Raw genomic sequence first — 26,525 nt, forward strand, 5'->3', positions numbered from 1 at the left:
TGCCAGGCCCTGTGCTTTACATGTTATCTTATTTAAACCACACAGAGCCCGGCCAGATGGATAAACGGAGGCTTGAGAGCTGCAGTCACTTGGCCAAGGTCCCACAGCAAGCAGGGAGCAGAGCCGGGATTCAACACTGAGCCTCTTTCCACCAGACACTCTTGCTTGAGATACTGAGACTTCCCCCCACCTCTTTCTCTCCTCTTTCGCTGTCTTATTTGAGGTCACAGCCTGTCCTCATCCCAGGAAATGAAACAAAATCATTGCTGACAGGAATGGATCCAAAAGACCCAGCCAACTTTGGAAAACACCAGCGGGGCTGCTGTCAGCCCTGTTTTACGAGGCTATGGTGATGTTGGCAGTTACCCCGAAGGCAGAAGACAGAAATAACGCTTGTCTTTGCATTAACCTGCCAAAGTCGACGCAGTCTTCAGGGCTGGGTGCCAACTTGGGGACATCATGTAGCCAGAGATCCTGGTATACATACAACACCTGCAGTGGACAGCTGTTTGAAGAATCTTCCTGCCAGAGGGATTTGGGGTGGTGCTGAGGGCACCAGGGGAGGAAGGGGATTCTGCAGCTACAAGGATGGAGATGGTGAGTGAAGCGGGATCCAGGCAGTGGCCATTATCTCCAGAGTGTGCCCAAGGGCAAAGTCAGAGCAAAATATGCATGGGTGAAAAGGGAAGGGGGATGAAAATTCCTTGACTGTCTCCCCTTTCTCCTCTGCTCTGCTCATCTACTTTTCTGGCCTCCCACCCCCAGCACTCATCCTGTAGACCATTCGCCAAAGTCTCTCTGTCCCCTGAAGACCCAATGGAGAGTTTCTAGGTGAACAGATTGTGTGCCTGGAGCTGCTGACAGCCATCACACTAAAAGAGCCTGCCTACAGTGGCATCAGCTCAGAGCTGAAACACAGTGATAATGTTGTTTGAGCCTCTGGATTCAGCCGTGCCTGAAACCCCTGAACTATTAAATTAAGGGGATGAGAAGTTTTCCTATTTTTAAAAAAATGAAGTATAGCTGATTTACAATATTGTGTTAGTTTCAGGAGCAAACAGTTTTCATTTCTGCTTAAGAAATTTTCAGCTGAATTTCCTGTCACTTATAATAAGAACAACATGAACAAAACCCTAACTGAAACAGCATCAGCTTGTCTAGCATAATTTTCAGGGACAGATCCTCTATAACAGCCAAGGCAGGATGTAGAGGATTTTAGAACAGAATTTAAAACTGAGTTTACTTGACATGGTAAATTCAGAATCCAGAGGCACCAGAGGGAGGAAGAGAGGAGGCCAGCTCCTGCCCCAGGAGGCCTTGGTTCCAGGCAGGGGGCAAGATGCTCAGGTCTGTAGGGATACTTGGAGGAAGCATAGGCCAGGGCCCATTCTGAGGCCGAGCAATCCTGAGACTTTCCCAGGTAATCATGGTAGCTACCTTCTGCTGAGCCGTAACTACATGCCACAATATGCTATGTGTATTCTTATTTCATTTAATCTTCACAGCAGCCCTGAGAGGCAGATATATTACTAGCATCATTTTCTAGATGAGGAGCTAAAACTCAGAATGGTAAAATAACTTACGCTTCGTTGCATCACTAGTAAGTAGAAGAGCAGGGATTCAAACCTAGTGAGTCAAACTCCAAAACCTGTGCTTTTCACAACTATATTATGGGTCAGTGGGGCAGGGGAGGTTGGCTACATGGAGAATTAATAATGATTGTTCCTGTTGGTACAGCCTTCCATAGTTTACAAAGCCTAATCTTATAAGCAATCTCACTGAAACCATTTTACAGATGTGGAAACTGAGGCTTAGAGGTATGAAGTGACTTGCTCAAAGTCATTTGGGCAAATGGGATAAACTGTCCAGAGGTCTGAGTCTGCAGAAACTCATAGGGTGTTTACAGGGGGTGGGGTTGGCCTCACACCTTGACTCATGCTTCAGAGCAGTGATGGTATCAGTCTGGCTGAGGAAGATCTCTGAGAGATGAGGGCACCAACCGGTTTATGGCCACAGATCCAATTGCAGAACACAAATCCCACTACAGCAAAGAGCTCTGCATTCACAAAAAGATTCTCAGCTCCAGCCAAGGCCGTATTTATTTTCCCGTAACACTTGATATGGACAAATTCCAGTTCAACCAGAGACATTCAGCTCCTGGTGTTCTAGGTGGGGGTGTGGGGGGAATCTAGGTCTGAAAGGAGCCCCTTTCTTCTGTCAGGCCATCCCCAACAGAAAGTCTGCAAGACTGAGCGGAGCTGCTTGTGGATGGGGAGTTGGAATCTGCCTGCCTGGCTTCCTCTCAGAGGAAAGTAACTGTCCTGGCCAGAGCCCCAGGGACCCTCACTGTTGGACCTGCCCTAATGCTTTGCTGAGCTCAGAGGCACCTGTCCTAGAGAGACAAGGCAAGGCTGCCTTTCACCGTTCCCTGGGCAACTCAGGCCTGGAGGAGTGACCAGGCAGGGATCCAGGTAACAGGACAGAAGGGCCCAGGGCAGCTACTGTTGTGCACTGCTGGAAGTGCGCCAGGGGACTGGAAGGTGAGCTGCAAATCTCCCCCTCCAGGAGACTATGGACTCAATGTGTGTGTTGGGGCGGGGGGGACAGGGAATCCCTGGGGCTTCCTTGGAGCCAGGTAAGCAGGCTTCTGGCCTTTTGGATTTATTTCCGCACAGAAGGATGTGAGCTCTGAATCTAGGGCAAGTGCTGAAGGTAGGAACAGAGGGAAAGAAGCAGGTTCTCGAGGTCAAACCCAGCCCTTCCAGGTCTGGGAAGTTCAGTGCATGTTCCGGGGGGCAGACGGCTGAGGTTAAAAATCCCAGCTTTACCACTTGTTTTCCTCAGATAAGACTTTAACTTCTTGCTATACTTATACTAGTATTTATTGAGCCCCTTCTGCATGCTAGGGATTCAATGGTAAGCAAAAAAATGGACTCAGTTGCCTTCTTGGAGCTTACAGTTAACGAAGGAGAGAACTATTAACCAAACAACCAAGAACACCCCCCCACCCCCCAAAAAAGTGGAATGTCCAGGAGAGATGCGTAGTTTATAACTAGGAAGAACGCACCCCCTCTGGGAGGTCAGAGAAGGCTTTCCTAAAGAAATGATAGTGGAACTGAGGTCTGTTCACTGCACATGGTAGGAGGGTGCATTCCATACAGAGGGAACAGGATATTCAAAGGTAGGCCATTTGGCAGGAGGGAGAATGGCTCCTCCAAGGAACTGGAAGAAAGAAGGCTCATGAGGCTGAAGTACAGAGTGGAGACAGGAATATGGGTCTTTAAGAGCAAAAGGAAACCTTCTGTGGTGCTCTAAGCAGGGAATTGAGATGGCCACATTTGGAGTTTGAAAAGATTACTCTGGCAGCAGCCAGCAATGGATTGGAAGGGAACCGAGGCACATTCAGGAGACCAGTTAGGAGGTCTCAGATATTAGCCTGTAAAATGGGGATAGTGATAATACTATCTCATAAGTTGTTGCCGGGATTCAATGAGAGGCTGCATTTTAAGTATTTGTTCTGGTGCCTGGCACATAGTAAAGGCTCAGTAATCGTCGTTATTCTTTACTTTTGTTGGTTCTCTTCAGAGAGCGGATCCTTCTGCTTCATGCCTGCTCCTGGGTGGGACCGTGTAGTGGTGGTGGTGGTTTCTAGGGCGGAAACGTGGTTTGTACTAAGTCACAACGTCGAGGCCAGGACCTAGGATGCCTGAAGGCCCGGTTAGAATGGCTTGAGCATATGAAAGATGCACAGAGAAAATCGAGTTCCAGTTGCTCCCAGAGGCATGCTGGAGAGAACGGTGAAAGACCCTCCCACCAGACCGTAAGCCCGAGTGTTAGCTAAGAAAAACGTGCTTTTCTGCCGGTTGTTTCGAAGAGCAGGTTGCACTCCTGTGCAGTCGCGCGGAGGCGGGGACCCTCGCCACGCCTCAGCCCCAGCTGACGGGCAGGCATCCGTCAGGCCCTGCTTCCCCCGCTCGGATGCGCAGGTGCTGGGCCCTCGGGCAGAGAGTGCCCGGAGGAGGGAGGGTCCCCGGTAGGCTGACACCGGCCCGCCCGCAGGGGCTGCCCCCTCCCCAGTCACGTGGCCTGGTGGGTGGGGACCGATCTGAAGTTGGAGAAATCCCGAGCGATCCCAGCTTCGGAGTGAGCCGGCCGTCCTCCGGAGCCCAGGCTTTGGGTGCTGGGGCTCCAGGAGGCACGCGAAAGTAGGAACTGGTGAAGAGGAGCAGCGGCGCAGACGGCGGGACTCAGGGCATGGCTCAGCTGTCGGTGATCCCGGGGTCGGCCACGGCGTGGACAGGTGAGCAGGGACCAGGGGATGGCGGCGGCTGACCTGGGAGAGGCTGCCAGGCATTGGCCGCCCGCACCTCATCTCGGTCCAGGGGATGCAGGGCATCCACAACGGGAGGGACCGGTTGGATAAAGCGGCCGCGTAGACCCTTGGCGCTCGGAGTCCGTCCCGCCAGCGCCACTCCTCCTCGCCCGCTCTGTCCCGGCAGCCGGGCGGTGCGAAGGTGGGCAGCTGCCGCGGCCGCTGGGAAGCCGCGCGCAGCCCTGGGGCGCTGCGCTGGCCCCGCCCCTCGCGCGTGTACTGGCTGCTCCCCGTGACGTCACGCTCGGCTATAAAAACTGCGGCGCGCGGCTCTTGCAGCGCTGGGGGAGCTCGAGGCAGAGGGCTGCCGGGGAGCGGGGAGCGGTGGGGACGCTGGGCCGCGGGCGCCTCAGCGATGTTTTACTCAGGACTCCTCACCGAGGGCGGCCGCAAGGAGACGGACATGCGGGAGGCGGCGTCGCTGCGGCAGCAGCGCCGGATGAAGCAGGCCGTGCAGTTCATCCACAAGGACTCGGCCGACCTGCTGCCCTTGGACGGCCTCAAGAAGCTGGGCTCGTCCAAGGACACGGTGAGCCCGCGCGGCCGCGCCCGCCTCGGGGTCCCCGCGCGCGGCGGCGCGGCGCCTTTGCGCTGTGAGGTCTCCCGGGGCCCGCCCTCTGTCTGCCGCTTTCACTGAGTCACCGGCCCGGCCCCCGCCGGCCGCGGTCGGCTGTCTCGCTATTGCTCTGTTTCGGATTCCTCTCCATCCAGCGTGCCCCAGCTTCATTTTCCCTCGGAATTCCGTCGTAGCTTTTCCAGCTCGCCCTCCCTTCAGCTCAGCCTCCTCGCTCCGCGTCTCGCTTTTGGAGTAGGAGCGACCCAGCCCTGCCTTCTTGCCCTCCCATTATTCGCAGTACCGAGTTTGCTGGCCTAGGGTTCGAGCCTCGTAGCCAGGGTAGCTCCCGCTACCTCCCAGGCTGCTTGGCCGGTCCCGTGACCCAGACGGAGGTGACTCCTAAGGGGTGTGAGAAGGAGAGGACGAAGTGCGAAGGGGGCTTCCTGGGCACTCACCATCCCCAGATCCAGATGACTGTTGTTGAATCCATTTCCCCCCCTATGCAAAATCTACTCCTCCGTTTGATTTTGGTCTCATCTACCTTTGACCTTCCAACAGGAGGTCGGGGGCGGGAGTCAGGGAGAGAGAAAAAGGTTGGGCCGTGAAGGTTTCCTGAGCCCCAGATCTCTCTTCATCTTCTTCGTCTCCTGCTACTCCACCCCCAAGAGTGGATAGAGGGAGGAGGCCAGGCTGCTCCAGCTTATCAACCGGCTAATGTGTGGAGCTGGAGCTGGAGCTGGGGCTGGCGCAGTCCTTTTTTCTAGCGGGATTGTTCTTGGCGTTAAGAAGGAGAAGCTCCAGGACTGGAGGTCTGAGTTCAAAGACCATGCTGTCCTCTATCTATAGGAGGGATCCTATAGGGGCATAAGGGTTACTAGTTTAAACAACTGTATCTGATTCTCATCTTTAAGTCACAGGACCAAACCGATGTTTAGCTTTGTAGTTTTATCTGGAATTTTCTTGTAGTTTAACTTGCTTTCTTGAATTTCACGATCACTTTATTCATCTAGGCAATAATTTATGAAGCATTACTTAAATGTCTTTTAAATGAAGTAGATGCTCTCTATAATTTTTTTCTAGTATTTTTTTAGCTTTTGGAATGTTTAATTTGTCAGGGAAGGGGGGTTCCTGGACCACTGAAATTGCCATTTTCCAAGATGAGTATGGAGGGCAGAGCTGCTGAATCCTCTTCTTCTTCTTCTTCCTCTTCCTCCTCCTCCTCCTCTTCTTCTTCTTCTTCTTCTCCTTCTCCTTCTCCTTCTTCTTCTTCTCCTTCTTCTTCTTCTTCTTTTTTATAACCAACTCTAGTGACACATAGATACCAAGATCAGAGTTACCTTGCCCCCTTGTGATACTTATTTATTTTGCAGGGATGTCTACTTGATTATCCTACTTTGTTTTTTAAAAGGTATTTTACCTGCATAAGCCACAGGATAGTTAATCTGATTCATGCCCACTCAGAGTGGTGAGTGACTGAGATGTATTCCTAGAAAAGAGACAACTTTCTTCCCTTCTTTCATTTTACTACAGTCTAGATTCATTTAGCAAATCAGGTTCAAGTCTTCTTACCTTCAAGCCACAATAATCCTAGTTCCTGGAAGCCTCAGGAATCAATAAACAATAATAGGAAAATAAGTACAATGTGGGATTTTTTTTTTCCCCCTTAATGCTAGATTTAAGATCTGATTGACATTTGGTTGTCCTGGGATGTCAAGGAGTTTCCTAGCCCTGAGGAACTGCCTCTCCATTCTTCTGCCTAGCATTCGTTATACTGCTTCATCCTGTGCAGGAAGAATTCCATCTGCTTTTCTGACTCCAGTCTGTCTCAGAGCTGATAGCATAGGACACAGGCAGTAGGCTGGAAGGAAGATGCATCCTCAAGAAGCAGGTTATTGCCATGGATGTGACACACAGAAGTTTATTGTGAGACCCTGAACCATGGCTCACAATTTCTCTCCCCTGCTTCTCCCCACTGCCATGAGTTGATGTCCCACTCTCACTGTTCTCACACCTATAATGTGCAGGTGATTGCACAGAAGAGTGAGAACAGGTCACAGATGGCAAGGCAGACTGAGATAGGGCCAGGAGAGCTCTGAGTACTTGGATGAGATGGCATGCTTAAGCTTTCTTGGAACTTTTGCTGCTGCCTCAGGACAGTCTTAGAAATAATCTTAGAAGTACTGTATCACTTCACTTTATGGCTGCATCTGGTAATGTAGACCAGTGTTGACTCAGTGGTCTCTCACCAAAGTAAAATTTTTAGGATACCAAAATTGGTTGTATTAAGTCTATAGCACAAACTCAATAGAAGAGGGACAAAAAAAGGGAGGGAATGGCACCAGAGTGAGATGGGGGAAGGACAAATTAGTTTTAATTGATTCTGGAGTTTGTACCAGTGAGAAGATTGTGGGTTGTTTTCCTCCTACTAGTGACCTACATTAGAATTATACTGCTGAGTTTTCTGAATTATCTACCTTTTACCATGCTGTTTCTGTAATGTTTACTATTTGAATCCAGCCTGCCAACTTTTTTTTTTTTTTTTTTTGGATTGGCAAAGAGCATCCATAGGCAGTCAAATGTGGTTCTTGTTCTCTTGGCCCCAGGGAGGTGCCTTTGCCCTATTTCTGTTTGTGTGTAGTTGGCTGCTACAAAGTCTACTGTGGAAATGAATCTTATTTCTTATGTCTGGCTGTCTTATTTTGTTTGTCCTTTTATCTTGTGCTCTTTTTTGTGTGTATTAGATTAAGAACCAAAATCAGAGATACGAGTAATATTTTATTTCTTTTATTATTATTTTTCAAGTTGATGAGGCTAGAGAAAAAAAATCACTCGGAGTTTTGCATTCTAATTTCTTTTGTTTTGGCTATCAGGTTCATAAATGTTCTTCTCATTGAGGTAAGGACTTTTTAATTTTTAAAAACAGTCATGCCATGAGATAATAAGCTGCCTTTCCTATATGATAATATTACTGACCATCAGGCTATATCCTTACTTACTCAGCAGTAGAAAGAGAGTTTTGCTTTCCTGTCTGATTGATTCTGCTTATAGTCAAATGCTTTAGCAAAACTCACTAGAATTAGGAGAAGGCTGGGGGAAGGATGCCGGAACACAGCAAAGCCAATTGACCATGAAATGACTAGCCATATACTCTTGAGTATCTGATCTACCTGATCAGGATTTCTGTCAATGAGGACAACCTTGGGTGGTATCCTATAGATTAGTTATTCATAATGCCACAAGACATCCACAGTGCTATAGGTTTTGGACCAGAGAACTTTGGAGTCTTAGAGGAGGAGCATGAAATACCAGTATAACATCAGGATTTGCTGCAGACTGAAGATTTCCAGAGCCATGATCGAATCCTAATTATAGCAAACATTATTTGAACACTTGCTGTGTTCAGAACACAGTGCCAGGACCACAAAGAAGAAGACAGCAAAGTTTACCTGTACAAGGAGTTTATGGACTAGGGGGAAGGATAGGACTGATTAATTAATTTATTCTCCAAATATTTATTGAACACTTACTACATGTCAGGCATAATCTGGGTATTGAAGATATAATAGTGAACCAAAATGGAGTTCCTGCCCTCATAGAATTTGCATTCCTGTAGGGGGAGAAGGCAGAAAATAAATCAAGTAAATATATAATATATCAGGTTGTAAGCAGTGCTATGGAGAAAATAAACCAGGATAAGGGAATAGGAAGTGTAATGGCCAGGGTAGGATGGAGTAGAGCCTTGCTATTTTATGTAGGGTGGTCAGGGAAGACCTCTCTGATAAGATTACATTGTCAGAGATATTGAAAGAAATGAGAGAGCAAAATATCTTAGGGAGGAATGTTCTAGGCAGAAAGAACAGCAAGCGCAAAGGCCTGCATTGTCAGTGTGCTTGATGTGACTGAAGAACTGTAAGAAGGCCTTCATGGCCAGAGCAACATGAGCAAGAGGAGGGTGATAGGAAATAACGTCAGAGAGATAGTGGGAGGCCAGACTACTTAGGGCCTTGTAGGTCACTGTACAGATATTCGGCTTTTAATCCGATATGGGAAACTGGTAGAAACTTTATGCAGAGGGGTGACATGACGTGACATTTCATAAAGCAGACTGCTGTGTGGATTAGGCTGTAGAGGGCAAAAGTAGAAGCAGGGAAACTGATTAGGAGGCTGTTAGACAGTAATCCAGGTAAAACCTGATGGTGGCTCAGAGCAGCATGCTAGCAGTGAAGGGGACAAAAGATCAGATTCTGGGTTAATTTTGAAGACAGAGCTGACAAGTTCAGTTGAAAGATTGGATTAAGGATCTGAAAGAAAGAGTAGTCAAGAATGACCTCAAGGTTTTTGATCTAGCAATTGGAAGAATAAAGTTTGTCATGTACTGAAGTGGCTAAGAGGAGCAGGTTAGGGATAGGGAATAAGAATCAGCAATTTGATTCTTGAAGAAGTTAAGTTTGGGATGTCTGTTAGTTATTCAAGTGTAGATGTTGAATAGGTAGTTCCATGAGAAGATGAATAACACCACCAGGAAGCCTGTGCCAGTTGTCGAGATGTGACAGTCAGTGTGCCTTAGAGGAGTTACATGGAAGCGGTGATTACTCTGGCCTGTTGTGACAATAGTGATGGAGACCAACGTCTGGCTAGAGTTTCATCTTTCCCTGGTGAGTCAGCTGACTATGAGATTATATGAAGAGGAGGCTGCTTCCAGAGCATGTCCTATAGAACCTCAGAGTAAGAAGAATTTTACAGGTTGTCTAGTTGAATTCCCTGCCTGTGTGTGAATCCTTTCTAACAAAAATGCAGCCTGCCATGGGTAGCTGAGAAACCACCATCTCAGACCAGTAGGTAACAATCAGGAGTAAGGCTGTTCTCTTTGAAATAACGTGTCTGTTGGGATATAAGGCAAAGGCAAAGAGGCAGGACACAGAAGGCCTGGGGCAATGTGATGGACTGCCTTAGGTAGATTCCCATGTGATTTTGAGCAGCTGTAAACCCAAAGACAATCTGTCTGTGTTCCTGTGGTGTAGAAAGGGTCATGTGTTGTATATTGAGCTAGTAAATAAAGAAGAGAGGGCACAGTTATTAGTGCCCTTTTAGATTTCCAAGGGCAGATAGAGACATGTATATTGGGCTTGAAGTGAGAGTCAATCAGGAGTCCACGTCTGACTACAAACCAAACATGAGGATGAAAATGGAGTAAAATAATTTCGTGCCCTTTTAAGAAAAAAAAAAAAAAGTGAATGGTAATCAGCGTCAATTTTAAGCTGGGTGTGAGAATTTAAAATACATATATACACATACATATAATTATTAAAATTTGAGTGCTTACTTTATACTGACACACTGTTAAATGCTTCATATGGACCATCTCATTTCATCCTTACAAGAGCTCTGCAAAGTACTTACTAACTTGAACTCAGCTCTGACTCCAAAACATATATAGTTTAAACAATACTCTAAGTCAAGGGTTGGCAAACTTTTTCTGTAAAGGACAAGATAGTAAATGTTTTTGGCTTTGCAGGCCAGTCTCTGTCTTAGCTACTCTGCTGTGCTGTTGTGATACAAAAGCAGCCATAGACAGTAAACAAATGGGGTTAATTGTGTTCCAATAAAACTTTATTTACAAAAATGGGCAGCAGGCTGGATTTGGCTTGTGGGCTATATTTGCTGACCCCTGTTTCTTAGTGGTTCTAGTTGTGGTTCTATTGCTAGCTAAAAACCATGGCTTTCTCCTCTGGGAGTAAATGCTACAAAGAAGGCAGACTTCTGTCATTTCTCCTAATTTTCAGTCTGGTCCATTCTATGGACTACAGAAGTCTATTAGTTTGATTCTGTCTGGGTTGAGTGCAGACAGAATTATCATATAGGAAGGGCAGCATAGATAAAGGGATTGAGAAGGTGGCCTTAGAAGTTCTTGCTCAGATCATGATTCTGTGGTATCCTGCAGTATAACCTGTTTTCTCTCACCTCACTTTTCTTCCTACTCTACAGCCTGGTTAGAAGAGATATTTAATCAGACTGGGGTCCAGACTGGGGAACCTGAGCTATGTCTACCTGGAATACAGCACTGCCCACAGTGCCCATTTCCTTCAGAGGCTCCTGGTGATGATAAAAGCAGCACAGCTGAGCTTGCCTGCTTAGGATTTAGATGCCTAAACGCTGGGTAGGATTTAGCAGCCACATTGCAGAAACAGTAGAGAACCTGGGCTGCTTAGGTTAATAGTTGCCTTGTTGAGCTAAAGCATAAAGCAGGATCCATGTCAAGAAGATGACGTGATAGCTATGTCCAAAAGGCCACCAGGGTACCTGCAGCACCTATCTAACTATTACCGTGTATCTTGAAGGACATCTGGAAAGTAGAAGATAGCCATTAGAAAGCCAGTGTTTCAATAAACATAAAAATAAATCACTTAAGCAGATTTACAAAGCAGCACTCAGGGAGTGGGAATGCAAGTAGTACAGACCATGTAATGTACAGGTATTGAAGGGATTCTGAAAGAAAGAAGTAGATGATATTAATCAAGAAAGGCTTTTTGAAGAAGTAAAGGGTAGAGATTTGTTCATTCGGCGTTATGTCAAGAGCTGGGGATATAGCTATGATCAAGGCAATCATGGTCTTTGCCCTTGTGAAATTAACACTCTAGTGGGGGAAGTGAAATAATAAACAACTAAGTAAGCAAAATAATTTTGGACTTATAATTACTATAAAAGGAATAGTGAGATATGTTAGTGACTAAAGAAGTGGAGTACCTACTTTAAATAGTATGGTCAGGGAAGATGTTTTTGAGGAAGTGATATTTGAGCTGAGACTTGAAAGATGAGAGCAAGCTAATTATTCGAAGTAATGGGGGGGGGCACATTTCAGGCAGAGGGAACAGCAGGTGCAAAGGCATTAGAATGGGAGACAGTTTTTGAACAAGGAGGTGTGGATGAATAAAGGGGAGAGTGGTGTGTATATGGTATGTGTGTGGAGGCTGGAGAGATGGACAGAGACCACACGGTACAGAGCCTTATAGACCATGGTAAGAAGTTTGAATTTTGTCTGAAGAACAATGGGAAGCCATTGAAGGGCTTTGAGTAAGGGTGTGTATTATCTCGCATTTTTAAAAGCTCACTTTTTTTGCTGTGTAGAGAATGATTTGGAGAAGGGTGAAGGAAGGTGTGGAAGACAAGTTAGGAGACTGTTGTAGCACAGATAAGAGACGATGGTGGCTTGGATTAGATTGGAGGTAGTAAAGATGGGGAGAAGTAGATCAACACCAGATAAGTTTTGGAGGAAGCAGCAACAGTACAGATCTTCCTTGACCTACGATGAGGTTACATCCTGATAAACCCATCATAAGGTGAAAATATCACCAAGTTGAAATGTATTTAATACACCTAACCTACTGAACATCATATTTAGCCCAGCCTACCTTAAACTTAATGTAAGTGCTCAAAACACTTCCATTACCCTGCAGTTGGGCAAAATCATCTAACACAAAGCCTGCTTTATAACAAAAGTGTTGAATATCTCATCTAATTTATTGAATACTGTACAGAAAGTGAAAAAACAGAATGGTTGTGTGGGTACAGAATAGTTGTAAGTGTATCAGTTGTTTGCCCTTGTGGTCATGAGGATAACTGGGAGATGCAGCTTGCTGCCTCTGCCCAGCATCATGAGAGAGTGTTGTGCTGTGTATCACTAGCCTGGGAGAGGACTGGAATTCAAAGTATAGTTTTTACTGAATATGTATTACTTTAGCACCATCATAAAGGCAAAAACTCATAAGTTGAACCATTGTAAGTTGGGGACTATCTATACTTGGGATGGAAGTTTAGGAAAAGAAAAGAATCAAGAATGGCTGAGTGTGTAGTGGTACCATTTTACCAGGTTGGTGGAAAGGGAGTAATCCAGAATGTTAAAGTGGAACAGGACTTTGGAGCTCAAGCTTCTTTTATTACTGATGAAGAAAGTGAGACTGAGAGAAAAGTAAGGCTTAGAGAGATTACTGATTTGCCCAAGGTAGTATGTGACAAGTGGTCATTTTTCTAAAGTAGAAAGCCTTCATGGAGGATTAAAGACAAGACTGGGAAGGAGTATGATTTAGTGGAAGATCTTAAATGCTAAATGGAGTATTTTGTGTTTGATACAGCTGGCAAGGGAGCCACTGTAGGGGAAGGAGACCACGGATACGTTTTAGGAGATTATCTGAATTTAGCAATAACAGCAGAAATGGAGAGGAAAGTATGAGGTGTTCAAGAGGCAAAATTTCACTCACCAAGAGGGAGAATACCGGAGAAAGTACAAGTTTTGTGGGAAAGATCAGTGGGACAAGTTAAGTTTGAAAGTGCCTGTGGGGTGTCTAAGTGGAGAAGTTCAAAGCGGCAGTTGATTCTATGGGTCTGAAGCTCAGAAGTGAGGGCTGGGCGTGAGATGGAGTCATCATCATAAAGGTAGTAATTTATACAATGAAAGCAGATAAGATTTCCCTAAAAGGATTTGTACAGTGAGAAAGGGACCTAAGATAGAGCAACAGGGAACACTGACATTTAGGAAATGAGCAGAGACAAAGGAGCCAATAAATGAGACAGGTGCAGAATAGATAGAAAAGTGGTTTTAGAAGCCAGTGGGGGAGAATTTCAGGAAAAATGGAATGCTGAGTTTATTGAAGCATCGTTTCTAATGGCAAACATGTGGAAATAATCTAAATGTCCATTAGTACTTAAGTAAATTGAGGTAAGTTTGTACCACAGACTCATATGTCTACAGAAGATGCACTATTTTAAAATGCAGAAAGTAGGGCACATGTGAAAAAAAAATAGGTGCTAAGGTGGTTGATTATAGGGTAACCTGACATTATATCTGCCTAAGTTGCATTGTTGGTGTGTGTGTGCACATGTGTGTCCATGTGTTCGCTGGCTAGATCTTTGCCCATTTTCAGCCCTTTTCTATCTACCTGACTCCTCTACAGAGAAGCTAAACTCATCCAAATCTGCTTGCAGTTAGAAGTGGCTGTGGGGATTCTGACCAAGAAGATATAGGCAGAAGACTTCTGAGGGAACTTCTGGGAAAGCTTTTGATTTCCTGATAAAAAGGACAGATGGCACAGAATCCCTTCCTCCTTCCTCATTCCTTGGATGTGGATGTAATGCCTGAAGCCAGGGCACCCATCACATGACCATGAGGGAATACCTAAGAGAATTATGGAAATAGTAGCCCTGAAATTGTTAAACTGCTGAATTAATGTCAGCAGCTGCGAACCTCCAATCTTCTTGTTATGTGAGAAAAAAATACACCTCCATTTAAGCCATCATAAGCTGGCTTTTCTTGTGCTGTATGCTTTCTTAATGTATTTGCTATAGTTTTAAAATTTACTTTTTATCAAAAAATACATCTATATAATTTAAAACTTTAAAAAAATTTAAATCATTTCTTAATTCTCTTATACCTTTCTATCATGTCCCCTCTCCTACTATGCTAATATTGTAATATGTTAATAACAACTAAATAGCTATTTTGGGTCAAAGTAGCATTTTTTGTTTATATTATTATGACTATATTTATATTATTAATAGCTGAGTCAAATATTGTACCACAATTATGTCTCCTTTCTCATACAAATATTTTTTATCAAAATTAATAATTGCCTGTTTTTTTCCCTTTGTTTAATTTTCTGTATAAAATTTAAATCTCCTCCGGATACCTTAAAACTGTAGATGATCTAGCAGGTTCTTTTTTTTTTTTTTCTTGGAGACATCCTTCCTGGAGTGCTCTTTCCTCCCATTTTATTTTGGACTGGCTGCTCTCAACAGAAAGAATAAAGTTTGGCATTCTTCCCAGTTGTCTGGGTCAAGTAGGAGTCTTATATAGGCTTTATACTAATCTCTTTCCAACCCTAATTGTACCCTCCAACTGTAGAGGTTCTAATACCTCTAATGCCTCAGCTTTTCCAGGGTTTTAGTTTAAGTAGGAAAACTGCTTTTACAGCTAGACCCCCAAGTATAAAATAGCTCAAATACAATAGTTTATTTTTTCTTATGTAACAGTTCTAGTGGAAAGGTCAATAAGACAGCCCTCTTCCATGTACTCATTTAGGGATCCGGGCTGACAGTGGTTCTCTGTCTTCAACATGTTACCTCCAGGAAGGTTACCCTAAGAGTCATTTCCATTCCAGCCAGTCAGAAAAGGAAAAGAATACAGAGGAGGGTTCAAAGGAGAGGTTTACAGGCCAAGCCTAGAAGTGGTATGTGTTACTTCTACTCACATTCTGTTTGTCAAACTCAGTCGTATGGCCTTGCCTAACTACAAGGAAGACTGGGAAATATAATCTAGGTATCTGTCCAGAGAGAAGAGGAGATCGTGGATTTTAATTAGCAACTGGAAGTCTCTGCCACTCCAGTGTTCCATGAAGTAGAATGGTGTGAAACACTTAACTTGCTCTAGTCTAGGTTAGTTAGCAGTTTTTGGTCTGCTTTTAGATTCCAAAATTTTGTCAACATCTCTTTTTGTTGTTGTTGTTTACTGTTCTCTCTGTTCTTATAGGTTTAGGCCTTTCTTTTCCTTGACTATCATTTTAGAGAAATTTTGGTTGGGAGCAGAGATAAATATGCAGTCACACTGTCATTTAAAACCCGAGGGCAGGGACTTCCTTGGCAGTCCAGTGGTTAAGACTCTGCGCTTCCAATGCAGGGGGTGTGGGTTTGATCCCTGGTTGGTGAACTAAGAACCCACATGCCTTGCAGCGCTTAAAAAACAAACAAACAAACATAAGGGCATAATTAAATGACCACAGAAAAGCATGTCTGAGGTTCATACAAGTTTATTGGCTTTGAATTTTCAACTCCTAAACTATACTATGAATACTATTAGTTACAAAAATGAATGAAAAGAATTATATGTACTGACATAGAAAAATGCCTTTCATATATTAAAGAAAAATTTAAAAATTTAGGGGAGTGTTATAGTATGATCCTATTTTTATTTATGTTTGTAAATGTATTAAAATTTTTGGAAAGATATACTTCTAAATTTAATGGTTGTTATTTGTAGGGAGTGAAACCGAGAAGGGTTGAGGGGCTGGGGAGGTTTTCCCTTTAATTGTATATACTTCAGTGATATTTGAATATTTTACACTGAGGATATATTATGTTTGAACTTTTTTTTGGTTACTAAATAAAAGAATAGTCAGCAGGACCAAACACCCTAGAGAAGTCAAGTAAAATGAAGGCTGAAATATGTCTATCAGATTTGGAAATTAGGAGATCATTATTGGTGTTGTGGGATCAGAAGTGATTTCAGTGAAGAAACTGTAGGATGTCAGGAAAAAGACTAGTGATTTTGACCTTTTTTAAGACCATTTAAGGCAGGGGTGTGATTAGATTAGGATGTGGCGCTGAGGAGGCAGGTTCTGAGGTTTTGTGGAGGAGTTTTCTCCCCAATATTTGAGAACTTTGAGTATGTTCGAGGGTGAGTCAAAAATTATCCCGTTCTCTGGCTGTGGAATTTATTTTAATTAAATTAGAAAAGACAAATACATCATTTTTTGACATAATCTCCTCGCTTTTCAATACACTTTGTCCATCTGTCAACAAGCTTTCGTATTCCCTCATTAAAAAATGTTTTAGGCTGAGCTGCAAACCATGAATACACCACTATCGTCACTTCTTCATCAGAAGTGAATCTTTGTCCTCGTAGGGCTGCTCTCAGGGGGCCAAACAGGTGAAAGTCCGATGGAGCAAGATCAGGACTATAGGGAGGATGCTTTAACACCTCAAAACAAAGTTTTTGCAGAGTGTTGACAGTTTGGGCAGAAGTGTGTGGACGTGCACTGTCATGCAAGATCACAATGCCCTTGGATGGCAGTCCTCTGCATTTAATCAGAAGTTTAGGCTTCAGCACAAACTTTTCGAAATCTAAGTCTGTCATGGATTATTTCATAGGCAGAGCCATGGCTGATTTGCAAATGATTTGCCACATAATCCACTGTCACTCATCTATTCGACAGAATCATTTCATGTGTACACACAGTGTTGTCATCAGCTGTAGATGTGGATGGGTGTCTGGCTCCTTCTTGATGGCTAACCGTCCTTGAACTTCTCTATCCATTCATACACACTTCTTCAATAAATGACGGCACCAGGTACACCCTCAGACCACAAAAAACGAATCACTGCACGCTGCTCTTCTTTCTTACAGATCACAAGTGGGGCACCCATTTTTGCTCGCACCACAGTTACAAAAGAACTGATGTAACACGTTCACACCTGCACAGCAGTGACTGGGGAGACAGTAGCCTTGAATGGAAAGCACTGATAGGACAGTACGGCCAACAGAAGTTTTAATATAACCGGAGTGCAGATAATTTTTGACTCACCCTCATATATAGCCTAGGGAGAGGGTCTAGTAGGACAATTCAGAAGATAGATGCCTTCAAAGAAAATCATTTCAGAACCCTGCTCATTTGCCTGATCTGTCCAGTGATTAGACTCCTCTCAAGGTTAAGAGTAACCAGGTAAAGTGGTGTTCGGCAAGACCACTGTAGAAGGAAAGCCTCAAACTTTCGCTTAGGAGGGCTTTGCTTATATGGCCTTTGCTTAGACAGTCCCTTCCAGTCTTCAGTCCTACAAATCCAGCTTATCTGAGTTGGTCTTGCTAAGCACGGACCTGACAGAAACAAACACCTGCTTTAGTATGAATCTAAGCTTATTAGTGACAGAGATAAGAATGAAGAATTTCTGTGTCTTTTGAAGAGCAAAGCATTCTCTCAGGGTCAGATCAGGAAATCAGACACAGTTAGCTATTCCTCTAGCTCCTTATCCAGTTAAGAAGCTCTCATTTTCTTTTGAATGCCCCTCACTCTCCTTTTCCCAAGGATACTAATTTAGAATCTGCCATGCCGAGAATCAGTGTATTTTGGGAATCCATTTCTTTGCCTTACCAGGGTTACAGTGAGTCATGGCTCTGACTCCATTCTTCCTCAGAAATTTGTAAGGTGGTGGATAATGAAGATCTTCTCCAGTTCTACCCCCTTCCCAGGGAAGGTTCTAGGCTCTGGGCTTGTAGGAGTGAGTCTCTTCCCCTTAGAGTTGGAATGCCATCTAGTATGTGTCACATAGAAACTTGGGGTTAGACTCTATCCTTTGAGGGATTTTAAATAGTATTGTAAACTGGGAATAATATGCTTCTGTATAGAAATTTCTCAGGTCAAATGACTTTAAGAGGTGACTTACACTTTCTGGAGGCCACTTTGAGTAGAAACAGTAGAGCGTAGATATATCTGCTCTGGTAACTCTCCTAAGCTCTATCAAAGAGCAGACTTGAATTCACATTCCTCATTCTGCTTCCTAATATTAGGTGTCCTGGCATGGATATAAGGTCTAATTAAGTCCCCTGCTTCTTGCTCAGTCTCTGGCCCTTTTATACTCCACTTTTGGCCCATTGAAGAGAGGGGGAATGGATGACAAGCATATGGCAGGAGGAGCCTTATCCTCCTTGAGGTCCAGAGGATGGCAGTAAGGATGATTCCTGTGGGTTCTGCTAGGTTCCAAAGTGTGTCTCCTGAGAGGGTTATTCAGCAGGTATGAATCCCTGTCTTCCTACCTCATCCACCCCATGGGTGACTCAGCCTACAGGAGAGCCAGATCACCAAGGCGTATGCATGTGGGTCCAAAAGATAAGACTTTTGAGGGAGTGAGACTTGAAATAGAAGTATGTAGAACTTCTGAAAACCAGTGCTAAGAAGCTTTCTTTGGCCTGTGAGAATGAGCTGCCCTTTCTATAAGTCCCCTGGAAAGACACATTTATTCCACATAGACTAAGGCCACTTTCCTCCTGAAATGCCCTTGTAAGGGAAGGGAAGGCAGGAGCCCAGGTAGTACAAATCACAAGGGCCCCTCAGTTCTCTTTAGCCATGGAATATCAGCCCTGTCCACATTTCCCAGGGTCCCACATTGCTCTTTCATTCATTCAGGGTGGCCTACTGCAAGTTGGTTTACAGTTCCTGCTCTGAAAATACCCATGAAGTCCCTACTTGAAGGAAGAATAAATAAGAAGCAAAGGTGGAGCTCAGTTATGGGAGGCTCCTTCATTATTTCTGCAGCACCTGGGGGACAATGAGAGAAGGGGGAAATGACCTGTCACTAAGCCTCTGCTTTATGTTCTTTAAGCAACCTCATAACATTCTGCAGAGGCGCCTCATGGAGACCAACCTGTCTAAGCTCCGAAGCGGTCGTGTCCCTTGGGCCTCCAAGACCAACAAACTCAATCAGGCCAAGTCTGAGGGGCTAAAGAAGTCTGAGGATGACGACATGATTTTGGTTTCTTGCCAGGTAATGTTCTGAGAACAGCTTTTCTGGAGAGTAGGATTTGGGCCCATTGTGATCCCAATAACAGGGCCCTCTCCTCCAAATTGTACAGAACATGAGTCTTATCATGGAATTCATAAATGAGTTTTAAGGAGGGGGTACTCCATGCAACACTGGAAGTATATGCAGTAATTTGTATGCATGTACATCTTTATGGGGAAAAGGACTAAATGTTTCATCAGATTGGCAAAGGGGTATATGATACACACACACACACTTAAGAGCCACTTGGTTTATAGAATGAAACACCCAAAGCCCTTTTGGATCCTCTGTTAGCTCTACACTCAACAGGAAAAAGAACCCCTCAAAGGAGACACAGCAGTGGATAAAGATGGGACACTACCAACCCATAATTGTGAGGATGCTCTCCAACCCTGCCTTTCATATGACATCTGCTGCTTGCTCTTTGGATCTCCCTTCCCTTTTGCTTCTCAGTCTCCTGTTGAACAGTATGTTTCCTCTCCACAGTGTGCTGGAAAGGATGTGAAAGCCATGGTTGACACAGGCTGTCAATATAATCTCATCTCTTCAGCCTGTGTGGACAGACTGGGGTAAGTAGCCATTTGTGCTGGAAGTCAGATGCTAATACACTCTGCTTGAATTTATTTTGAAGTTCAGGCTTTCCATCATCTCCCACCAATTAAGGTTTTAAAAAATATTTTATTTATTTATTTATTATTTGGCTGTGTCACATCTTAGTTGTGGCACGCAGGATCTTCGTTGCGGCGCTCGGGTGTCTCCTAGTTGTGTGCAGGCTCTAGAGCGTGTGGACTTAATTGCCCTGCAGCATGTGGGGTCTTAGTTCCCCAACCAGGGATTGAACTTGAGTCCCCTGCATTGGAAGGTGGATTCTTTTTTTTTTGGCTGAATTGGGTCTCATTGTTGCCTGTGGGCTTTCTCTAGTTGTGGCAAGTGGGGGCTACTCTTCGTTGCAGTGCACAAGCTCTAGGCATGGGCTTGAGTAGTTGCAGCATGCAGGCTCAGTAGTTTTACACATGGGCCCTAGAGCACATGGGCTCAGTAGTTGTGGCTCTCAGGCTCTAGAGCACAGGCTCAGAAATTGTGGCACGGACTTAGTTGCTCCATGGCATATGGGATCTTCCTGGACCAGGGATCAAACCCATGTCCCCGGCATTGGCAGGCAGATTCTTGACCACTGCACCATCAGGGAAGTCCCCTACCAATTATGTTTTGAGCAAAGACCTTTGGGCTCTGGAATGAGACAGTATGAGATCCTTGGCTCATTGCGTGCCATGCCCTGATCCTGATTTGTGCCTTGCCCAGACAGCAAATTAGAAGGAGCTGCCCCGTTGGTATACCCCAGAGAAGTAAAATCAGGGGCATGGTTGGCCTTAGCTTACTTGGGGTCCTTCTGGAGGCCACACTGCCTGTCCCAAGAAGCATCAGTCAGACTGTGAAATAGAGTTGCTATTGCTGTTGGGCCTGAACCATCACGGGGGTAATTAGTGCTTTTCTTCTCTGCAAATAACATGTAAAATCAGATCTTACTGCTGTCCCTGCTGGGGATAGGGTGTGAGGCAGACACCTCATATATTGAATATCTTCAGTTCTCAAACAGCTGGAATTCGGTTTGCCTTCTTTTTTAGTCAGAGAAAACTATTTTGTATCTTTCCTCCTTTTCAATCAATCTGTACTTTGATTTCCTTTCTTCCTCATTCTCCTTCCTCCAAAGTACCAGATGGGCCCTGAGGTCTAGCCCGGAACTGGGAGGATCAACCCAATATCCTTTCCCACTTCTCTAGCCCTAAGCACAATAAAGCATTCCCCAGCCCAGATCTCTGTATTGAGACAATCACTAGGGTAGATAAATTGGCCCATTTTAAGCTACTTTCAAAATATCCCTATTCTTAGTCAGGGCTTGCACAAGTCTTGATTTGTATAATCAGTGACCTCTGCCACATGGTCTGTTCCTTCTCGTTTCTACCTTCTCCTCACCCCTCACTACCACTGTGACTCTTTGAAGCTGGCTCTATGGGTTTTGTGCATTGCTATTTTATGTGGTGAAGAGATGAGCTATAGTGCTACATGATGTTTCCAGAAAGACTAATAATGTCCTCGTGCATAATTAGGCAGCAGACTGCCATGATTCCAGAGGAATTAATAACCATCTGTAAAACTGCAATTATTTTTCTTTTGGATGGGCTATAACACCAAAAGAGAGGAAATGGAGTAAAGCAGAAGTATTGGCACAGAAAGTCTATAATTACGTATTTATCCACCAACTCATAATAGCTCAGGTGCTAGCTGTTCCAGTCAGCTTACATAACTGTGAAACCTTGGTGCTGTTTTTTCCTTGGTCCCCTAGCCAGATAAGTTAAATTAATTAGGACTTTCTCCATAGTACTCCTTGCTGATGGCAATATCAATGCAGTTAACAAATAAGTACCTGCCTCCACCAACCTTGTAGCCTAAGACTAAATGATGAGGATAGACTGAAATAGACAAAGAGAAAATTAGATATTGAACAAATCATCTTCTAAAATTAGGATTTACCTGCCCTCTCTGAGATTTGGTACCCATGGATGGGTAAATGGATATGTTAACTAAATTGCCTTGCACACAGGTGGGGATGTTGGGATGCAGAAAAGGATTCTCTGAGTATGTCAACTCTCATCTTCCACCAATGCAGATAGTGACATAGCTTTTTGAGAACAGGAGCTGAATCTTTAGTTTTTATATCCCCGGCACATTTAGGATACAGTGTTGAAACAAGAAGTGTAGACTAGCATTGTTTGGTAAATTAACCCAGGAAATCTCTGGAAAATTTCATTTGTGGGTCAGAAGGTAGACATTGCCAGATTCCACAAGAAACCTCTGCCAGAGGGATTCTGGTATTTCCTCTCTGGGGGCAGACTCAAGGAGCACGTCAGATCTCACAAGCATGAAGGAGAGCTGCTTTCTCTGCCCCGGCACCTGAAAGTAGTGGGCCAGATTGAGCACCTGGTCATCACGCTGGGCTCCCTCCGCCTGGACTGCCCCGCAGCTGTGGTTGGTGAGTAGAACGGAGGACTGGACCTATGGATCCCTAAGGGAAATTCTCTCCCTCCTTCCACCAGACCTTCATGGGATCTTAGGCTTGTAAATACTGACTTCTTCAAAATCCCAGGTTTCCACTTTTTTGTGCTATAAATCTTGTCCCAATTTTTACCTTCTGAAGTACCAGATGGGCCTTAAGCTCCATTCAAGACATGTTGAGAATCACTCAGAGAATAAACAATTTCAAGGGGTAAGAAAACAAACGTTTCTGTATGCAAGTAAAAATGGCCCCTGAGAGCTTTCCATGGGCTAGCTGGAGGTAGAAGGCAAGATCCTATTACTCCTTTGCCATAAATACCTTCATAATTTCCCTGCAACTCCTATACCTTCCCTCATGAACTCTTTTCTAGACTACTCTAAGTTCCTGGTCTTTGTCCAAAGGCCTTTGTCCTTTAGAGTTAAAAAGACCTGGGTTTGAATCTTTACTCTGTCATCTTTTAACTTTAATGATTTGGGGAAATTACTTAATATGATAAATGCTCAACGGATAGATGTTTATGGGATGGTTGGATAGATGGATGGATGGATGGATGGATGGATGAAAGGTTGCATAGAACCTAATGGTGATAAGGCTGACTTCTAAACCAACGTGAAAATGGTTAAATCTTAATTTTTTTTGTTAGAGGACAATGAGAAAAACTTGTCCCTTGGTCTCCAGACTCTCCGATCCCTGAAGGTAGGATTGAGTCTATTTTCCCATTGGTACGTCTCTGGGCAAGTGTCCTCTTACATAGAGACCCCATAGTGGGATCACTGACAGTAACCAGTGAATCTCATTTGTTTTCAGTGCATCATAAACTTGGATAAGCACCGGCTGATCATGGGGAAGACAGACAAGGAAGAAATCCCTTTTGTGGAGACAGTTTCCTTGAATGAAGACAAGTGAGTGCCCAAATGGGTCAGGTCAAGTCAAATCCATTTGTCATTAACTGGAGGGGTTCTCACACAGGATATTGGGTTGTATCCTGCTTTTGACCTTCAGTTATACCACAAGTACATCCCTCTTCACCCCCAGAGTTCACATCCCACAAAACTCTCTAGCCCACACTTCAGAATGAGCAGTGATGATACTGCATAGAGTAGTGGGGAAGATGAGTAGCTTTTAAACTAAATTGTACTTGCCTTCAGCCTGACTTCTTTGAATTTGGTATCATTTCTTCCATTTCTTTCTCATTTCAGCACTTCAGAAGCGTAACTACAGCCTGCAGCATGTCTGCACGTGTGCACACATACCAGGTTGACAGATTGAGAAAACTGGGTTTGAACCAAATGCAGTAGCAACTTGCTGTGGACCAAGTCCTCCCCTCTAATAGAAGCTCCAGGGGCTCCTTCCCACCCAGACCTCTCTAGACTTTAGTCTGTGCTTAGAGATCTTGTCTGGTTATAGCCATTGTTTTTTACTCCTTTGATCACTTAATTTATAGACCTTTTTGACACTGCCAGGTCTCACTTGTGGCCTATTTCTCTGCTTCTTCAAGGAATTTGCTTTTATTAGTCAAGTACAGGGGCTGCCAGGTTCTATTTCTCCATAGATACACTTGCTTCTTTTCCTATAGCTAAAATGTATAGTAAACAAGAACCTGACCTTTACCTCTTTTCACCTGTTTCAAAGAGATGCGGGGCACCTATGGCTCAGAATTAGAATTTCTTCTAATTCATTCATTGATTTCTCAAGTATGAATTGCTCTGAAAGAGCCCAGAGAGATCATCTAGTCCAACCCTTTCATTTAAGGGCCAGAGAGGCAAGTGAATTGTCTAAGCTCACATACTGAGTCAGTGGCAGAGGGGACCTAGAACTCAGACCTGACAAGCCAGGCCAAGGCCATGTTCATTCTCATTTGTCGTGTCAAGCCTTGAGAGGAGGACGAAGAGGTGAAGGTTTGTAAAAAGGCAGGGTAGGGGAAGGATATTCTTTGGGGATGGATGCTAGAGGATCCCTCCTGTGTGCTAAGCCCACTAAGGTCCCCTGACCCAAACTGTCACATTTAGATGCTTATCTTGGTGCCTAAAAGCTATGGGTATAAAGATGAATGAGGTGGCTTCTCACCTTGAACTTCTTGGAGGGGAGGAGGAGGAAGGAATCACAGACAGAAGAACATTAAGCACTCTCTGAGACAGAATTGAAGGCTTCAGTAAATAATCTGGGCATCATTGTCAGACACTGGACCCCCCCAAGATCGAGTCAGTATTTCTGCCTAGCTTGTTATTTGTCTGCCTCGGACTCAAGTAGCTGGGAACAGGAGTAGGGAGAGGAAATGATGAAAAAACCGAGAGCAGGTCCAAAATAGAAAGAATCAGTTGGTGGGAAGGCCTGCTACCTAGGGAAACATTTCTGGGATGGAGGTCAAGAATGGAACTTCCTGGCAGGGAACCGAGGGTTGGGAGACTCTTCAGCTCTGTCCTGGTGTAAGCAAAGAGGCGGGCCAGGAGCTGGTAGTGTTAAGGACAACTTTTTCTGACTCCTCAGTATTTCTTGACCCCTCTCAAAGAGGTCACGGGGTTTCTTGAAGCCTTTCTGTTGGGGTGTCAGTTGGGCATATAGATACCTGTAATGGAATCTCCCCTTCAGTATGGTCAGAGATGTGCTCAGAGAAGTCAGAAAAATAGCCAGCTGTGGGTGTCCCTTTAAGAGATTCTTAAGTCTACCCTTGGTTCATAGAAGTAGTTCCTCAAGTATTTAATTATCCTACGTCAAACTTTGCCAGGTTCCACCAACAGTCTTGTCTAGTGTTCAGCTACTGTCTCTACCAAACAATTCTTTGGAACTCTGAATGTTTTTAGCTTTTCAGAAGTTCCCTAAAGACTAGGAATTTGGTGATGTGACCCCCGTTTGAACAGCTAGGCAACCGTACTGTAGCCAGTTGTCACTGGGACAACCTCAGGCCCCCTTCTTATCAGCCTCTATACAGAAAGCAAGATGGAAAACTAAGCACAGCCACAGTAGGGGAGGCCACATCTGAAGCTCAGCAGGGGTGATTCCATGTTACCAGCCTTTAGTGCCCCCTCAGACTACCCCCATTTTCTTATATGGGGGCAACTGCACCTTTCCATTGAGTCCTCTCTGCTCTCCTCCCTTACCTATCATGGTACCACTTTGGCCTGCTTCTTATCCTAGGACTGAGTTGAAATACTTTACGTCTTCCTTCCCTAGTTGAAAGTTCCACTCTGAACCTTGACTCTTGGCCACAAGTGAGGCACGTTAGAAGTTCCTTGGCCTGGTTTATCCTTATTTGGATTCCTTGTGGATCAAGTAAGGCCAGGAGTTCTCAGGTGCTAGAGAGATGCCTCTGATTCTGACTCTTTGAGTTCAGGATTATATGGCATCGGGGCGGGGGTGGGAGGGGGGGGATCAGATGGCCTTCAGTGATCTTTCTGGCCTCTGAGAATCAGTCAGTGATTTTCCAGTTTTGGAATAGAGACAGTTGGGTGGTCTGAGCTTAGGGTATCATAATCTCACTCCATGCAGTCAGATCATTTTAATTCACTAACTGAGTAATTATACTTTAAACCTCAGGCTTGATAGAGGTACCTTAAAATGTCTAAAGATAATTATGGGAAGTCTTGAGCTTCATTAATCTTCTTTAAATGCTGCCAAGTTGATTACTCTGATAGCCCTTATCTCCTTGATATTCATGAGGAAGAACTGGGTCCACTTTTCTGGAGCTGGCTAGGTAAGCAGGTAAGGTCAGTTCTTCCCAGAATCCTAGAAAATTCTCTCTGGTACCTCTGATTGAGGATGTGGGAAGAGAGTGTCTACCCAGGTCCCAGTTCTGAAGACAGGCAGTAGCAAGAAGTAACCCTGTAGAACTGTAACCCTCTCATTCCTTACTAGATGTCCAAATAAAATACAGGGAGTTTGGAAAATATTGTTTTTGTCGTTTGGTATTTCTATGCCTGACTTATTTGAGAAACAAATGTTTTCTGACGTTTCTATTTCCTTGCCCTGCACAGACCCTACCTGGTAAGGCTTTCTGTCCCTTAGCTCAAAATGTCTGTAGGTGGATTGCTTGGTACATCAGCTGCCTTTACTCTTGTGTAATAGAAATATCTTTCCAGGCTGGGCACATGGAGGAGATGAACTGGATTCCTCCCTCCTTCTGTTGCCAGGACTCTGCATTGGCTCTTTATCTGCTCAGTGTTTCTGGCTGTGTTCGGTTTATTTGTGAGATTAATGTAACAATAAAGTGAAATCTTCCCCTC

At 44.5% G+C, this 26,525-nt stretch overlaps 1 protein-coding gene across 2 annotated transcripts; it reads left to right on the plus strand.

The window, feature by feature from the left end:
* Positions 1 to 4,656: 4,656 nt before the first annotated feature.
* Positions 4,657 to 26,525, plus strand: NRIP3 (nuclear receptor interacting protein 3). Of its 2 annotated transcripts, none has more exons than XM_057696053.1 (7): positions 4,657 to 4,901; positions 19,071 to 19,232; positions 19,737 to 19,819; positions 22,142 to 22,281; positions 22,949 to 23,001; positions 23,113 to 23,207; positions 23,505 to 26,525. In XM_057696053.1, exons 1-7 carry the CDS (start codon positions 4,728 to 4,730, stop codon positions 23,518 to 23,520), a joined length of 723 nt encoding a protein of 240 aa, XP_057552036.1. In that variant the 5' UTR covers positions 4,657 to 4,727; the 3' UTR covers positions 23,521 to 26,525. The 2 variants fall into 2 exon arrangements, with proteins under 2 accessions (XP_057552036.1, XP_057552037.1); XM_057696054.1 differs by having other exon boundaries at positions 4,676 to 4,901; positions 19,092 to 19,232.

Source organism: Hippopotamus amphibius, chromosome 9 (assembly GCF_030028045.1).
Source record: "Hippopotamus amphibius kiboko isolate mHipAmp2 chromosome 9, mHipAmp2.hap2, whole genome shotgun sequence".
In the NCBI taxonomy this organism is placed as follows: domain Eukaryota; kingdom Metazoa; phylum Chordata; class Mammalia; order Artiodactyla; family Hippopotamidae; genus Hippopotamus; species Hippopotamus amphibius.